Here is a 14,775-nt window from a genome sequence, read left to right on the forward strand (position 1 = left end):
GCTATTCGGAGAACGTCGGTCTGCATTTTTCTGCGTGACTTCGGAAAGCATCGGAGTCAATGGTGCGAGATGGTGCAACTCGAGCGTGATAATCACACCTTACTCGGTCACGTGATGACCTTGCAGCAGACAAACAATATTAGCATGGGTGATTCAGAAATGACATTACTACATAATCCAGAGGGGATACCCATTACACCCTCATGATACATCGCCGCAATCATTACACCCGAATGGTATTGAAGAGACGGTCTCCCTGTGAAATACCTCGGAAATGCGGATTGAAGACAACAACAACGGACTCACGGTGTCGCCCAATCCAGGAGATATCAGGCCATCAGGTGTGAGAGTCGGATCCACAGCTGCTACCCAAATCTGGAATATGAGTGTCAAGTTTGGACATGAATTAGGGAACAGTAAAAGGAATGAGACCTCTAATTCAGGATATTCAGCGTGTATATGATTGAGTCCTTCTTCTGATCCGAGTACAGCCAGTAGCTTGATCTTTGATACTGCTAGACGGTAAACAGCGCGTCACCGGAATGCAACGCAACGCTCTCACTAGGAACCCCCCAGTCTATGATCATGGCAAGGGCAGCACATGCAGTGCCACCGGTGGCAACTAAAGGATCGAGAATGAAACATGTGTCTATCGGAGGGACTGGAGGAAGTTTCGAATAGTCTACCACAATAATCAGCCCGTATGTCATGTGGAAAATTGACTTCAAATCTCACATTCGACCGGTTGAAGGCTGACCTTCTCTCGGTAGAGTCCAAGATGGTAGACTGCTGCTGTCCTACACGACATGTCCACTGATACGTCAAAAGGTGCAACAAGGTTGTATATCCAGTCACATACGGGAAAAGGGATAGAAGTGCATCCGTCATGCCCAAGCCAGCACGCAGAATGGGTGTCAGCCCAACCTTGGGCTTAATAGTTGTACCTGTGAAAGGACCAACTGGTGTTTGCTGGGTAGTTTCATCAGCACACAGGGACATTAAGTCGTGAGCACGCATCCGCAGAGAAATCACGCACACCTTGAAAGGTTTCCTCTTCCAGATCGCGCGAAGCTTCAATGCCCAAGATCAAGCTAATATCATGGATACCCTGCCTCGAACGTATTTATTCCCTGACTACTTCACACAACAGCTGTTGCTCACCTCCCGGAAATCCTTTGAATTTGTATTAGTCTGTCGCAATTGTGACAATCGTGCATTCACCAAAGGATGCGAGAGAATATGGCACCTCTTGTTGGACATGGTTGTTCGATATAGACTAGGACATTGCACCGAATGTCGTACCACACTCAGCCAATTGCCAATTTAGGAGCAATTTAACAATGGATCTATATGCCAATAGATAGGACTTCAAGCTTCAAAGTTGCTTCAAGGCAGTCGTTGCTTTCGACGTAAGCCAAATCTGACTACGGAACCGAGAGTCCTCATCTTCTCTTGTATTCGCAAGGTTTCAGAATGCTACCATTCGACATCACTTTCGACCACTCTTTATCCGTCCTCGATGTGCGAGCTACTTTCTTGAATTCAAACAATGTAAAATGACTGTTGTGATCGTCCTGGATTATGAAGAGACTCAGTCTGTACCACCGTGTACTCTGGACGCGCCTTACCTTTGCTTTTATCTTGAATCCAACAGAGTTAATTAACGACACAAATTCATCCATGTCGGTAAAGCGACTGGCAACTTCTGCAATTTTTAGCTCCCCCCTGGATAAAATTGAGCACGCCAGATATTGTGTGACAGTGCAGGACATACCCGGGTTTCAGAACCCTCCATGCTTCCCGGATGCACACAGGCCAGTTAGTTCCCATAAGGCTAAGGGCACACACAACCACATCCACAACTTGCGCTTCACCTTCAGACATCTGAGACGGTGAAGGCTCAGAACCAGGAAGAGGAACATGTGAACATATGTCTGCCTCTACGATATAGGCACCGTCGGATATTAGGTCAAAAGACACTACTTTCAGCTTCTTCAGAGAAAGGCCGCGAGCAAGCGTCGCATCCCCGCAGCCGAGATCTGCTATGATTGTGTTTTGAGGGTAGGATGACAACTGAGAAATGTAATGTGACACAGGATTTGATGGCCACGACTGCACCTGGTGTCGAAAACCGGAGTGATACTGCATACAGACGTATATGACAGTTCTGTTGGAGAAGTGATGATACAGATACGCACATCATGGAAGACCGCTGGGTCTTCTTTCATCATTCTCACCGCCTCTGAGCTGTCGGATTTGTAGAGTAATTCATTTATCCACCTGCGCCGTGACCGCTTGTGATATGCATTAGAACATCATGTATCAGAATGCATACCTGAATCGAGCGCCATCAAGACTCTCTTTCATGCCCTTCTGCAAGCTCGTGAGGCCTGAGACTTCATCAACTGTGAGCGAAACATTGGGTGGCCGTTGCTCAGATTTTCCACCATCGGGCTTCAAGCTCTTCTTTTGCTTTGTCTTCTTGCGCAGCCCCGAACCCCCCTTCGCTGATTGTTCGGCTGCGCTCCCCTTAATGGACCCACTAAGGAAGGATGAAACCTTCTCCTTTCCCTTGTCAGAGGTTGCGTGTTCAACCTTAGTGTCTAGCCCCTCAGTGGCCTTCCCGCGATTCTTCTTTTTCTTCTTGGGCCCTTGCTTATCCTCCTGGTTTTTTCCGACACTTCCGAGCTTCTGCATAAGCTTGTCCAGGTTGACCTCGACGGATTGCATTTTATCAGCATCTTGAGCTGCGGGTCGCTTACGTTTCTTGGAAGTTGACTGTGCCAATTTTGAAACTGGAGCAGTAGGCACAGACCATCCAGGGACCTCGAATAGTGCCATCACAAGTAGTATGGGGACGTGACGAGTTGAAGGCAGGACTGGTCTTCAACTCCGCGAAATTATTGTTGTTATTGATCCCGATTCGAGTGCTTTGAGTGGCCTACAATTGAAGGTTCCGAACCTCATCAATGCATCATTTCGCGCCTTGAGGCCACAGAATTTTGTGATAATCAAGTGAATATCCCTATACCAATTTCACCATCAGACAGGGATTCTGCACAGCAGAACCAGTATCAATCCTCTCGAGGTTCTACGTATTGATAGGTGATCCGCGCTTCACCACAACTTGCGGATATGGTGAGGAGGACACTCGGACGCGGCATGTAACTTAGGTTTCTCCTACATCATCAGAGTCACGCACACAGCGTGGATAGGCTCTTCACGCTAGGCCTCGTGCTTCGCACCCTAGAACGAAACACGCGGCAGACAACCTGGAAGCTTCTTAACAGAAGCATGTGACGCTTATTTACCCACTGCCTTGATTTTATCTCGAATCACCCAGATTCTCTCTAGCATGTCTGCCAAAGGCAAAGAGAAGATGACCGCTACGGCGACGGACCGCATCGAAGGGATGCCGCCATCTAAGGACGGCGTACTCAAGCAGTCCATCCCTCGCAGGATGCAGCCAAACGCTGTGCAGAGGACGGCATCTTTTACTTCTCTTGTAAGCGCTCGTTTTTAAGTGGATCTCTCAGTACGTAACCTCGCGGTATCAGCCAAAGCCTCCTCCTTCGCCTTCTATTGCAAATCGAACCAACGGCAATACTATGCAACCATCGTTGCCGAACAATCCGCACATATCCTTTGCGCGACAAACATTGGTTTGGCAAATCCTTTTCCATTGACAAATATAAATTCACGATTTCTTGTCTTTACCAGTCTGGCACTCCCTCCCCACGTACGTGACACATCTCAATAATGCCAATTGCCATAACTCAAACGCAAGCCACACGACCAGGAGAGGTAAGCCTATGCTCCACGATTAAATAACGACCTAAGAGAGCTGCTCTTAGCTAAATGGATACTCTGTCACAAACCCCAGCACAGTGAGTACTTACAGTCATACGCATCATTAAAATACTTTCACTGAGGCTCGGGCAGCGCTCTGGAGCTTCCGTCGCTCCTCGGGATTTTGCCCATGTAGGCGTCTTGTTAGTGTAGACTCTAGCCGACTCACATGTGACCTATGTCAAGGAGGAGCTGGAGCTTCTTCATGACAGCATCAGTGACGTCCGGGGAAGAAGCAATGATCATGAACTTCGCACGGCCCCAATCATAACCCGTGATGCATACGTTGCGGCAGGTTATCGTGAAGGTGCCACTCAGTATGGCGTCTTAGGCAGTATTTTGTCCATCCAGTAATGCAACCCGTTGCATTCGTAGACCGACTACTGATACTTTTTACAGCAATAAAAATAATGTTCCATACAGACCAGTAAATCCTCAGCTCTATGTGAACACGGTATACGACTCCTTATGAAACTCGTGCACAGCGTTATCTCATTTTTTGCACCCACAGAATGCACCTTTCTCTGCTGTGGTCTGTGGGGTTCAGGGCTCGGGGAAGTCCCACACAGTTTCTCTGCTTCTCGAGAGCATGTTTATTCCGAATATGCGCTCTACTGGTACCCTGCAGAAGCCATTGTCAGGGCTCGTTCTCCACTTTGGAGAAGGGGGTCCCAGCTCTCGACCTAGTGAAGCTGCATGGATCAGCTCATCCCACTTTCCCGGTGTACAAACGCCGTCCGTCAAGGTTTACGTTTCACGTTCTTCTCTGAATACCATGAGGGCTGTCTATGCGCCTCTGGGTGATGGGGTCACTGTCGAACCACTGTTCTTCAGTCAAGATGAGTTGGATGCACAAGCTTTTCTGTCCATGATGGCTGTCGGCTCCTCTGAATCAGCTCCGCTCTATATTCAGGGTATTTTGGTGCGTGTTTCTCTTTTGAACGACTTTCTTCTATGACACCACTATTCCTTTAGTCGATCCTCCGTGACCTTGGGGAAAACTTTACCTACCCCGAATTTATGCGGCAGTTGGATGTGAAGAAGGAGTCGTTTAACAATATGCAGCTCGCAGGTCTTGAGCAGAGGATGGCGCTACTCACCTCCTTCATGAGCCCAAACATGAAACCGCAGACCCGCTTCGCAGAATCGCAGCTCACGATCATTGATTTATCAGACCCGTTCATCGACCCAGCGTCAGCATGTGGACTATTTGAAATCATCACGCGTTTGTTTGTCAGAGCAGACGTGGGGACTGGGAAAGTGCTGGTAGTTGATGAAGCACACAAGGTTTGCACTCTGAAATTGAACTATTGGTGTCGTTGACGATTCGATTGTCACAGTATCTGTCGCCCACGAAAAGCTCCTCTGGCTTGACTAAGTCTCTCCTGACATTAACCAGGGAGCAGCGTCACCTAGCGATGCGCGTCGTCATCAGCACACAAGGTACTTGGTACTTATATCTTCATGTCGGGTCCTCACACCTTGTCTGCCAGAACCTACAGTCGTGCCACCCGTTCTGCTTGACCTATGTACTGTCACGATTTTGCACCGGTTCTCTTCCCCGTCGTGGTGGGAGCATCTGGCAAAGCATGTATCAGCCGACATATCAGCAGAAGACGCTTTTGATCGCGTTGTTAGACTGCAGGTGCGTTGTCGAGCTCAAGACATGGCACTGTGATACAACCTGATATCGCTACTCAGACTGGTGAAGCGATTGTGCTTGCAGCCTCTGGTCTGGGAGTATTTCCAGATACACCCGATACTGCCAGGACGGGACATATAGCCCCAGTGCCGAAACTCGGACAATTCGGTCGCCGCTACGTGCTCATGAAGACTAGACGTAAGATAACGAGAGATGGCGGGGCGTCAATACTCGTGGTTGATGGCTGAGTCGGACGCAGAGCGATGTTGACAGGGGGTTCATCGTTCCCGCTCTTGCAGATACGGCAAAGTTGGTGATTAGTGCATATTTAGTTATCTTATTTACGCTCGTCGACATGTTCCGAAGATGAGCCTTTGCGTGTAATACAGTGCCTAGTGTTTAAAAAGTACGAATGTATGCACGAGGCAGGTACAACAGTTAAAAGAAACAACAATGTAACATATATGGGACAACTAATTATCAGTGTGTGCCAGTATGCGCGAATGTTCCATGCTGCTGGATGAGAATGCAGGGCTAAAACGATTGAAAGCAAAGGTATTCTATGGTACTTGAAGATATTATACTGATTGATGAGAGCAGGCAACTCGGTGGGGATTGGTTGAAACGCGGCGAGCAAGGACTATCATGGAGGAGAATAAGTGGTATCCAAGTCTGCAAGCCATCCGTTAACACACGTCCCTGGGATTATAAAAAAAACAACGTGCACGTCCGACATCATCAGACGACCCGCATCGGACTTCCAGGCGGAAACGAGTAGTCATCTATGTGGACAGCGTGCGATAGAGGACTCGACTCTGCAATACCAGGACCTGCCATCTTCTTATTGCGACGACCAAGTAGGGTTGCATTGTCTATATCCAGCTGGAAACCTGGGCCACCAGCTTGACGGCGACCGCGATCTCTTGGGCCAGCGCGACCGTCCAAAAGACTACGATCTGCTTGATTAGGTCCACCAATAATATTGCGCTTTGCAACGGTCTTCGCTCCGGCGCCAGGTAACCCACCCTGGGTAAACAGTGTTGGTGCACGAGTCTCAAGCTCCCCTCTCCTGCTCCGTGCATCATGTACGAGGACTTTGTCATCGACATTGTCTTCTTCATCCTCGTTAAGTCCATGCAGGTATCCTCGGGTACCGGCGCCGCCACGACCATTGTATGCACGCCTACGTGCACCTTCTTCCTCCATACGGTGGACTGCATAGGTAATGTCGAATGCTTCCTTGAGCGTTGCGAGACCAGGAGAACGAGCCTCTAAAACGCCACCGCGAGCAGCGGTAAGCAGTGGAGAGTCAAGCGGAGGAGAATTGACATAAGCAGGAGTGGATGGTGCTGGTGGTGGGGCAGGAGCGGCAGTGCACCACGGATGAGCAAGGAACTCATCTATGGTATATCTCTGAGCAGGGTCCACGCATAACAAATGTTGAATGAGATCCTTTGCTGGGTGACTAGTCAATAATCGCATTTTAGACAGAAAGTTCGAAAATAATACCAGAATGGCTGATATCATCCCACCATGGACTCAAAAATGTGTAATATCCCCGCGCGACCTTCTCTGTTAAGACGTTGATACTCTCGTCGTAGAACGGCGGGAACCCGCAAAGGAGTGTGTAAAGCACGCAGCCAAGTGCCCACATGTCCACACTCTGTGAGTAACGCTCATCCTTGACGATTTCGGGGGCAGTATAGCCAACGGTTCCGCATGGCGTCATCGTTTCCTCGTTCCAGATCACTTTTGATAAGCCAAAATCTGCAATCTTGATTCGCCCGATTCCGCCTCCACCGACCCCTGGGATAAATTCGCCTTCATCTTCCTTTTCCTCGTCATACGGACGTTGTACGAGACCATTTGAAGGGATGATGGGTATCCGCTCGAATAACAGATTTTCCGGTTTGATGTCCCTATGACAACCGAATATCAGCGAACGTCATTGCTCCACAGGAAATGCAGATACCGATGCACAACACCACGTTCCTCATGAAGATAACGGATACCTTGTGCAACCTGGAGAATCACGTGCCTTGCTAGATTCTCACTGAAATACGTCAGCTTGACGATCTGGTGGAATAATTCACCGCCCTCCATGACTGCGTGCGATTATGAGTTACCGAGACGGGAAGAAGGGCAATCACACATACGTTCCATAACCAGAAAATAGTATTCTGGTGATTCGGAAAATGAGATCAACTTTACGATCGATGGGTGATTTGTTCCCCTCATGATTTGCACCTCTGCGATCTAGATCAGTGCCGGGAATGATCTGAAAAACATCACACGCCTTACCTTTCAAAATATTGGCCCGCTGCACGAAGACAGCACGGTTAGCGATACGTGGAACGATTCAATTCCAAACGTCACCTCTGTTACGCGCGGCTTTTTCTTGAACTGAATATTGAGATGTTTTTCGCCGGCCTAACAGAGGGACAACAAGACACAAGCAAAGCAAGGGTGCCATGAACCGAAGCCGATAGGTAGGGTAGGAGTAGTGTGGAGGACAATGTATGTGAACTATGTGAGGGGAGGGGGTACACATTTACTTACCTGTGAAGCATTCAGCTCAAATTTGCGAACGACTTTTACTATAAAAAAGTTGATCAGTCGGTTATAACAGAAGAGGAATCGAAGAACTGAACCTGCGACTGTCTGCCCAGTTGTAAGATCTACTGCCTTGTAAACATTAGAAAATGCGCCGCTGAATAAAAAGTTAGATGTTAGTACAGTGACTGATGATACTACACTCACTCTCCCATCTTATCCAATAGCTTGAAGTTATCCAAGCCTTTGTAGGTGGGCAATTTGTTCTTTGGCTCTCGATCCTCAGGTACAGTCATGTTGTTTTGTTGATGCCGAGAGTCAGGTGCAGGCTGAGGCTGAGGTGTGCTCTCAGGTTGCTGCTGCTCCTTCTCAGGCTGATGCTGTTTCTCAGGTTGCTGATGCTTCTGAGAATCCTGTTCAGCTCGGAGCTTAGCCTGCTGCTGCTGCTCCTGTTGTTGTTGTTGTTGTTGTCGATGCTGAGGCTGGTGACTTGACTCTGGTACAGACGCCGTGTATGGCTGGGGTTCAGAATCAGGATGCCGATGGTGATGATGTTTGCGGATGAGATCTGGGGGAATGACTCAGATGGCTGCCTTCCAAAACAACATAAAAACATACTCTTGAAAGCGTCTACTACGGCTGGCATGGTTGGAAGAAGGTGGACTACAAATAATCTGGGGAAATGAGTTGACGGAGTGCGTCCGCTAGAAGCCTTTTTGTCATTCCAGCCTCCCAAGTGACGTCACCGTAGCGACTTTTAGTCACGTCACTGCCTCTTGCCCGATTTGTATTACGACTCTATTTGCACCGAACTGGACTAGTAAAACTATAATATTAAAATATTAAAATCATCGATTGCTTCCAGCGATGCTTCCACTAGTACTTTCCACGTCCCGATCCCTATGATCTGCTCGATCCCTCGGCGGGGTATGAACAAGTAGCAAATTTCGTGCAGGAGAATAGCCTGCCAGGCTTACCGTGCTTTGTTTATTCCTAAGCACCGGGGTCTCGCGCACAGCTCTCGGTATTACAAGGGCCGGGCGACTTCGTGCATTCAATGAGCCTACAGGAACACCCCGCACGTTTCCACTCGGTGCAGTTTGCTCGCCTGCGTCGCCTGTTTGCCTGCTAACCTCATTGGTGGGCTGTCCTACTTCTTCGCGGTTGTTCCCATTGGCCCACGCTATGATGAACACCCCCACAAATGTCGCACCACAGCCATACGTAAATGTGACCATCTGGTGGAATGTAGCCCTTTGAAAGTCCTTGTAAAGGACAGCGGATCCGATAACAGCAGACAGCGTAAACAGCACAAATTGCGTAGGTATGACGATTTTGGAGTCAAAACGCTTTAACGCTCGGTTCAAAAACCAGATTTGGAGAATGCCTGTGATGATTAGAACCTGGACAGGATCAGCACATGAAACGGAATGGAAGGCGATGCTAAGGTACCGCAAGGACGGGATAGGTTATCCACTCCGCAAATATTTTGCCCCATTCTTCCGTCAGCAACGTGGAGATAGCCTTAGTTGCTAGAACCGTGAATCCACCTGACACCGTTTTATTAGCTCATATTTGGTTTGATTCAAACCAACAACCTCACCAAATATTGCGCAAAGCCCGACGTCAACAACCACAATTCGCCTGCCGAAACCACTCTCACTGAGCCCCGCTAGTACCATAGCCCCTACCAAGTATATGATAGTAAATACTACAAACGAACGCTGTGATATAGCTGCAATCAAGGCGTCTGGTGTGAGGGGCGGTGGACCTTCATCAGACGAAGGCGTAGAAAGAACGACAGTGATCGCTCCTATCATTGCGCACAAGATGCCAGCGAGATCGTGCTGAAAATAACCCTATAAACATGATGATTCGACAGCGGCCCAGGCACAATCCTACCACGCGAAAACGCTCTTTTAAAATGAGTGGAGCGAAAAAGCAGTTAGCAATGAGTGCGAACTGCAATATCAATTAGTAAAGATGGAAACAACTAACAGAATGCACTGACAGTGCCTAGAGGAGCAACCACAGAGGCCGGTGCAAATGCATATGATATGAAGTTACCCGTTTCTCCAATGTTCATTAAAATGAATCCAGACCACCTGAAACCATATTCGTTATCAGTGGCGAGACCTTCTAGAATCAAAGAACTGACCATATCTTCGAACGTAAATAGTCACTCTCCGTACCTTCTTCTTCCCAGAGCCCAGGTGAGGGGGCCGCTCGCCTACCATTGCCGTTCAGTGCAACTATGCGCTCTGCCGGGATCACGTCTACTGGAATCGCCAACGTTTCTTGGGTATGCGATACATTTTCATTAACACCATCGTGCTCAGGCTGACCGAGATGAAATGGAATAAAACGTGATACAAAGCTGGGTTTCCTTGAAGGCTGGCCTGGCCTCCGTCCACGTGCTGAAGAGGTGCTCTTCCTGCTCCTCGAATCATCGCGTCTAGTCCCGGGTGGGGCACTAGTGCCATAACGTGCACGTGAACAACTGGCAGAAGAGCCCTGGATCAGGGGCTGTGTCTCGGACTCATGAGAGCAAACAGAAGGATCGCCAGAAGGCCTCTGATCGTGTGGTGATATGGAACGCAGTGCATCGCCCGATACATGTAATTCACGTTCCATCCTCGCCTGCTTTTGAGCCTTTTCGAGTCGGATATGTGCAAGTTTTTGTAAATTAAGCGCAAGCGAGATAAGCACGTTCCCTGCAATGGCTACAGTGATGCCGATGACAGTCTGCAACGTGAGGTGCGGCAGGTCAATACCCGGCTCATCAATGTTGGCCGTGTGGTTCCTGCCCTCGGACCATGATGATACGTCCATGTCCGCAATAAATCAATGATGAACAACAGCCTAAGAGCAGTCTGTGAGTCAGGACAGCATGGTCGACATCCCCTCTAACTGTCAGTGGGCTAGCTAATTTGATAGGAATTGAATTACTGACGGAGGAGGGCCAGTTGGAGGGTATCGCTACTCGGCTTACAGGTCGTCTGCGACTGCAGACGTCGTGCACAAGCGCTGCAATTTAGCACGATTGACTTGTGGCTGGTTAGTTCAACGAGGTCATTCACGGCGGCTAGGACTCGGATAAGTACTTTTGGGATCGCACGTATTTGGAAGGTCATTCGCACGTTTATTAGTTGCAATGCACACGTCGCGCTTTGAGCTACAGAGTACTATTCCGTCAGAGCTACACTAGCGGTCACCCCGTGCTATATCAGCTCAGCTTTACTGTAATACTTCACCCTATATTACGCTCTTTTCAATTAGACGACACGGCCATACAATGCGCGCACAGCACACCGCTCACTCGCTTCCTGCCTTTCCAGTATATTCATGTGCATTCGTGGCCTCCAACCAGATGGTCGTCGGAGGCGGAGGTGGTGCTGCCAAGACTGGAATTAAGAACAAATTAGTGAGCAACTGGAGCTATGTTCAAACTTGCAGTCTGACGTATGTGGGGTAGAGGCTATTCAATGTCTCCCAAGACAGACAGCTTAAAATGCTCTGTGAGCATGAGCTGGAGAAAGGCGAGGACGCCCCTATGAGTATTGCAGCTCACCCAGAGGTCTGTTACGCTGCTCTGTTGATGGTAAATTACGTTCTCAAACATTCATAGAGCAGAAGCTTTATCTGTGGAATTAACAGTTCCAAAGAATGCCTAGAGAAGGGCGAAAATGAGAACTGCAGGGTGTTTTCAATCAGTGAATCTGAAAACGCGTACGATCGGTTGCGTTTACGTTTATTCGCAATACTAACTATTCCCTATAGCCTAATTAAAGGAGCTACACGAGGTACATTGCCCTCGGGAGCTCTTGAGGACTACCAGGTAGCTCATTCTTTATTGAAATTACACTATGTCTTACGCAGACAACGCAGCGCGTAACCGTCATATCACCGGATGGAAAATTCCTGGCAGTGGCCGGCGAACGTGATGTAAATGACAGCACTATCGTTGTCTGCGTGGACTAACTTGTGTTGTAGTTGTCTCTTCTCGCATTTCCTTCTCTTTCTCCTATCGCCCAGTCTGTCCAAGTACCCAAAGGTGAAATTTACGATGTGACATTCTCATCGACACACGTGCGTCCTCACCTCGTTCATCTCATCTCATGCTCCTCACAACGCCTCCTCACAGCTTGTACTGGCCACTAGCCTGAACCTATTAGTATACGCACTTCCAAAGCCACCTTCGGAAAATAGTGGTGAGAAATCACCAAAGAAAAAAAGGGGCAAACAAAAAGGTAAAGGCAAGGAGAAGGAAATACCTTCTAGGACACCGAGCCAGACTCCTGAACTGCGACTTGTGGACACCATTGACATTCCTTTGGTTCCTGGCGCTCCTGCACAGTCTGTTGTAACATTTCGCGCAGCACGGTAAGTCAAATAATAGACATTCGCGTGTTGTGGGATTATAATAATTTGTTGCAGCTTTCACCCTTCAGACTACAACACGTTGTTTACGGCGGTCAATACTGTCGCGCCTCGCGTGAAGAAATCAAAGACGGGCAAAAAGCAGGCTTACATATTGAAATGGAGAGTCGACCTTAATGGAGAGCAGAATTCTGCTCGGTCCATATCAATGGAGGGCTCCCGCAAAGCGGGTGACGGTGGCTTGACGTGTTTTGACGTTAGGTCTGTGGTTATTCATGTCAACAACATAAGTCGTGTCCCTCTCAGACTTTTTCTTTCTTTTCAGTCCTAATGGGAAGTTCCTTGCTTTCGGTTCATCAGACTATTCGCTGGGAATGGTGGACAGTACCACTTTAAGCGTAAGTCATTGATGAACGCTGAGACAATGCACTCATATCGTAACTTAGCCGCTCTTGTCTATACTCAAAGCCCACGAATTCCCTATCACTACTGTTCGTTTTAGCCCTACCTCAACGTTACTCGTATCCGGTGGTGCTGATAGCTCGATACGGATCGCTACTGTACCAGAGGAGTTTGCTGGCCAATGTAAGCTTTTTCTAATCGAACCATAGTGGCAGTGAAGTTGACAAGCAATTTGCAGCATGGACCATGATCATTTTGATTATTCTGGCCCTTCTTGTTATATTGGTGGCATTTTTGTTGCAAAAGTAGGCATTATGTCACTGTCAGAACGTTTATTGCAGTGGTTAGTCTACGGACCTTATGTGGGACTTTATCCACAGACATTTATGGTTCATTATCCCAGCATATATATATTAGAGTAGGCTACAATACATGTTCAAAGCACTTTTACAGCCTTCGCAAAAAAAACCTAATAAGAGTGCTCAAGTCTCTAGTCATAATCATCTTCCTCGACAAGTTTCCGCTTCACACCGTTTGTTTGCGTGTCTCCTGTAGTCTGCACTTCCTCCATTGCGTCATCACCTGAATTATCATCGTCGTCATCACCCTCTCCGCCAAATAGACCATCCGCTTCCTCCGCGTCGCTGTTTTCTTCTAGTGCTTCTGCTGCGACGACAGGCAAAGGTGTGCCAGCACTGATGTCAACGTCGGTTGGCGTTATGGGAGCTGCATTGGTGTATGGTATGGCAGCGGGCTCCATATCGGCATCATCATCATCATCCTGACCATCCGGTAGCTCCTCGTCTTCATCTTCCTCCTCAATCTCTTCGACCTCCTCGTCGTAAAGTTTCGCTTCTGGTGGTGGTTTATTTGGCACGAGATTAAAGTTGACAGCAGTAAGTGTCTCGGATGCGGGCGGGAGCCTGACACCGAAGACTTCTGGCACAGAGGGAAGTGGTGTAGCATTCGTCTGAGATGCTAATGACAAAATATACTGCAGGAAGGCATCTAAGGATGCAAGGCGAATGAAGCGGACAGTATGATCAGCCCACCTCCTTGGGTACACGACCACCGAACTCCCAACCCACGCGGGCTTGTATAGCAAGGACAATATCATCCATCTCTATTTTTGACGCGCCGGAACGCCCTGCATGCTCTGCGTATAGCTGTGCATCTGACAGTACTTGGGCGGTATATCGGTGGGCGAACTCCAGGAGTTGATGCAAAACGCCTGGTTGAGCATCTTGTACCGTTGGCGTGGACGCAAGGAGAAGGGCAATTGCTCTTGCTGTTGGTGGAAGAGTGTCAGCAGGCTGTTGAGCCGCTGAAGGACGCGCCAGAGACATGATCAATTGGACAGTCAATTTGGACTTGACTTCAATAAAGGAGGGTGTTGAACCTGATAGTAAGATTGACGGGAATGGTAATTTAGTCTCACAAGTCATCTGATTGCTATATCCACATTGTACCCACGCCCGAAATCACCGAATCAATGGATTGGTCAGGCATTTGCATTAGTCGTTGAGTGAGGAATGACCAGTCTGCGCCCCCCGCCGTGTCGATTCATGATACAGGACATGACACACGCTGCACACCTGCAGTCGCGGCCCGTAGGGACGTTATCAAATTATCAATATTTCACGGAAGTAAAGACGTCGCAGGCAATTTCTATCTCAGTCCAAGGCTTGGCAAATATTGCGGTCGAGTCCGGAGATTCGGTGATAGGTCAAAAATAAGGCCGCCTTCTCTAGGGATATGTGAATGAGCTGCGGGGACTACTGGCCTGCCGCATCCACACATTAAAACCCTTCGCCAGTTTATTTTTCTAGAGCATAGGACGAAATAAATTAGGTGATTGTCTGTAGTATTTAGGATCCTAGATTTCGATTTAAACCTTGAAAGTCGGAGTGTCGTCTGTCTTTCCTGCAAACCGCAGATGGCCTGACGGT

At 48.4% G+C, this 14,775-nt stretch overlaps 7 protein-coding genes across 7 annotated transcripts; 2 read left to right on the top strand and 5 right to left on the bottom strand.

Moving 5' to 3' along the window:
- Positions 1-223: 223 nt before the first annotated feature.
- Positions 224-1,260, bottom strand: BJ212DRAFT_1266387 (uracil phosphoribosyltransferase-domain-containing protein; the record flags this gene model as incomplete). Its single annotated transcript, XM_041330563.1, has 8 exons — positions 224-256; positions 307-375; positions 433-512; positions 563-682; positions 736-797; positions 860-969; positions 1,037-1,108; positions 1,162-1,260. 8 exons carry the CDS (start codon positions 1,258-1,260, stop codon positions 224-226), a joined length of 645 nt encoding a protein of 214 aa, XP_041195613.1.
- BJ212DRAFT_1021002 (methyltransferase-domain-containing protein) lies at positions 1,222-2,950 on the bottom strand. The gene is made up of 5 exons (XM_041328864.1): positions 2,336-2,950; positions 2,199-2,280; positions 1,775-2,142; positions 1,629-1,725; positions 1,222-1,574 (listed from the first exon to the last, which is right to left on the bottom strand). Exons 1-5 carry the CDS (start codon positions 2,839-2,841, stop codon positions 1,443-1,445), a joined length of 1,185 nt encoding a protein of 394 aa, XP_041195614.1. The 5' UTR covers positions 2,842-2,950; the 3' UTR covers positions 1,222-1,442.
- On the top strand, positions 2,943-5,817 carry BJ212DRAFT_1339552 (uncharacterized protein). The gene is made up of 14 exons (XM_041335064.1): positions 2,943-3,138; positions 3,193-3,505; positions 3,558-3,662; positions 3,721-3,739; positions 3,785-3,787; positions 3,853-3,887; positions 3,943-3,981; positions 4,036-4,199; positions 4,249-4,303; positions 4,361-4,771; positions 4,825-5,136; positions 5,190-5,292; positions 5,343-5,494; positions 5,551-5,817. The coding sequence occupies exons 2-14, from the start codon at positions 3,356-3,358 to the stop codon at positions 5,737-5,739; spliced, it is 1,737 nt and encodes a 578-aa protein (XP_041195615.1). The 5' UTR covers positions 2,943-3,138; positions 3,193-3,355; the 3' UTR covers positions 5,740-5,817.
- Positions 5,818-6,012: 195 nt separating this feature from the next.
- On the bottom strand, positions 6,013-8,785 carry BJ212DRAFT_1021187 (kinase-like domain-containing protein). Its single transcript, XM_041328865.1, has 10 exons — positions 8,663-8,785; positions 8,252-8,612; positions 8,051-8,201; positions 7,868-7,921; positions 7,793-7,811; positions 7,648-7,740; positions 7,464-7,596; positions 7,001-7,410; positions 6,217-6,948; positions 6,013-6,163 (listed from the first exon to the last, which is right to left on the bottom strand). The coding sequence occupies exons 1-9, from the start codon at positions 8,688-8,690 to the stop codon at positions 6,230-6,232; spliced, it is 1,968 nt and encodes a 655-aa protein (XP_041195616.1). The 5' UTR covers positions 8,691-8,785; the 3' UTR covers positions 6,013-6,163; positions 6,217-6,229.
- Positions 8,786-8,892: 107 nt separating this feature from the next.
- BJ212DRAFT_1445765 (magnesium transporter NIPA-domain-containing protein) lies at positions 8,893-10,876 on the bottom strand (the record flags this gene model as incomplete). The annotated part of the gene is made up of 6 exons (XM_041338152.1): positions 8,893-9,447; positions 9,497-9,594; positions 9,648-9,891; positions 9,947-10,006; positions 10,056-10,149; positions 10,203-10,876. The coding sequence occupies 6 exons, from the start codon at positions 10,874-10,876 to the stop codon at positions 8,893-8,895; spliced, it is 1,725 nt and encodes a 574-aa protein (XP_041195617.1).
- A 301-nt stretch (positions 10,877-11,177) lies between these two features.
- On the top strand, positions 11,178-13,300 carry BJ212DRAFT_1339577 (WD40-repeat-containing domain protein). The gene is made up of 11 exons (XM_041335065.1): positions 11,178-11,468; positions 11,520-11,621; positions 11,673-11,773; positions 11,825-11,882; positions 11,933-11,989; positions 12,038-12,133; positions 12,189-12,427; positions 12,482-12,685; positions 12,750-12,822; positions 12,871-13,009; positions 13,065-13,300. The coding sequence occupies exons 1-11, from the start codon at positions 11,340-11,342 to the stop codon at positions 13,133-13,135; spliced, it is 1,269 nt and encodes a 422-aa protein (XP_041195618.1). The 5' UTR covers positions 11,178-11,339; the 3' UTR covers positions 13,136-13,300.
- A 442-nt stretch (positions 13,301-13,742) lies between these two features.
- On the bottom strand, positions 13,743-14,124 carry BJ212DRAFT_1234848 (transcription initiation factor TAFII31; the record flags this gene model as incomplete). Its single annotated transcript, XM_041329524.1, has 2 exons — positions 13,743-13,820; positions 13,879-14,124. Coding segments are annotated over 2 exons (324 nt in total), but the record flags the coding sequence as incomplete, so codon positions are not given.
- Positions 14,125-14,775: the final 651 nt, after the last annotated feature.

The sequence above is a fragment of the Suillus subaureus genome (genome assembly GCF_016647635.1).
Source record: "Suillus subaureus strain MN1 chromosome Unknown BJ212scaffold_8, whole genome shotgun sequence".
In the NCBI taxonomy this organism is placed as follows: domain Eukaryota; kingdom Fungi; phylum Basidiomycota; class Agaricomycetes; order Boletales; family Suillaceae; genus Suillus; species Suillus subaureus.

What these genes read in the sequence shown, in the direction of transcription:
- BJ212DRAFT_1339552 (XM_041335064.1), top strand. Translation starts at nt 3,356, where the DNA reads ATGTCTGCCAAAGGCAAAGAGAAGATGACCGCTACGGCGACGGACCGC. An exon ending in TAGTTGATGAAGCACACAAG is followed by an intron (nt 5,137 to 5,189) that starts GTTTGCACTCTG and finishes CGATTGTCACAG; the next exon opens with TATCTGTCGCCCACGAAAAG. An exon ending in ATCGCGTTGTTAGACTGCAG is followed by an intron (nt 5,495 to 5,550) that starts GTGCGTTGTCGA and finishes ATCGCTACTCAG; the next exon opens with ACTGGTGAAGCGATTGTGCT.
- BJ212DRAFT_1339577 (XM_041335065.1), top strand. Translation starts at nt 11,340, where the DNA reads ATGCGCGCACAGCACACCGCTCACTCGCTTCCTGCCTTTCCAGTATAT. An exon ending in CTGGAATTAAGAACAAATTA is followed by an intron (nt 11,469 to 11,519) that starts GTGAGCAACTGG and finishes TATGTGGGGTAG; the next exon opens with AGGCTATTCAATGTCTCCCA. An exon ending in TTGACGTGTTTTGACGTTAG is followed by an intron (nt 12,686 to 12,749) that starts GTCTGTGGTTAT and finishes CTTTCTTTTCAG; the next exon opens with TCCTAATGGGAAGTTCCTTG.
- BJ212DRAFT_1021002 (XM_041328864.1), bottom strand. Translation starts at nt 2,841, where the DNA reads ATGGCACTATTCGAGGTCCCTGGATGGTCTGTGCCTACTGCTCCAGTT. An exon ending in CTTGATGGCGCTCGATTCAG is followed by an intron (nt 2,281 to 2,335) that starts GTATGCATTCTG and finishes GTCACGGCGCAG; the next exon opens with GTGGATAAATGAATTACTCT. An exon ending in TGGAGGGTTCTGAAACCCGG is followed by an intron (nt 1,726 to 1,774) that starts GTATGTCCTGCA and finishes AATTTTATCCAG; the next exon opens with GGGGGAGCTAAAAATTGCAG.
- BJ212DRAFT_1021187 (XM_041328865.1), bottom strand. Translation starts at nt 8,690, where the DNA reads ATGCCAGCCGTAGTAGACGCTTTCAAGA. An exon ending in TTGAGCTGAATGCTTCACAG is followed by an intron (nt 7,922 to 8,050) that starts GTAAGTAAATGT and finishes TCCCTCTGTTAG; the next exon opens with GCCGGCGAAAAACATCTCAA. An exon ending in CTATTTTCTGGTTATGGAAC is followed by an intron (nt 7,597 to 7,647) that starts GTATGTGTGATT and finishes AATCGCACGCAG; the next exon opens with TCATGGAGGGCGGTGAATTA.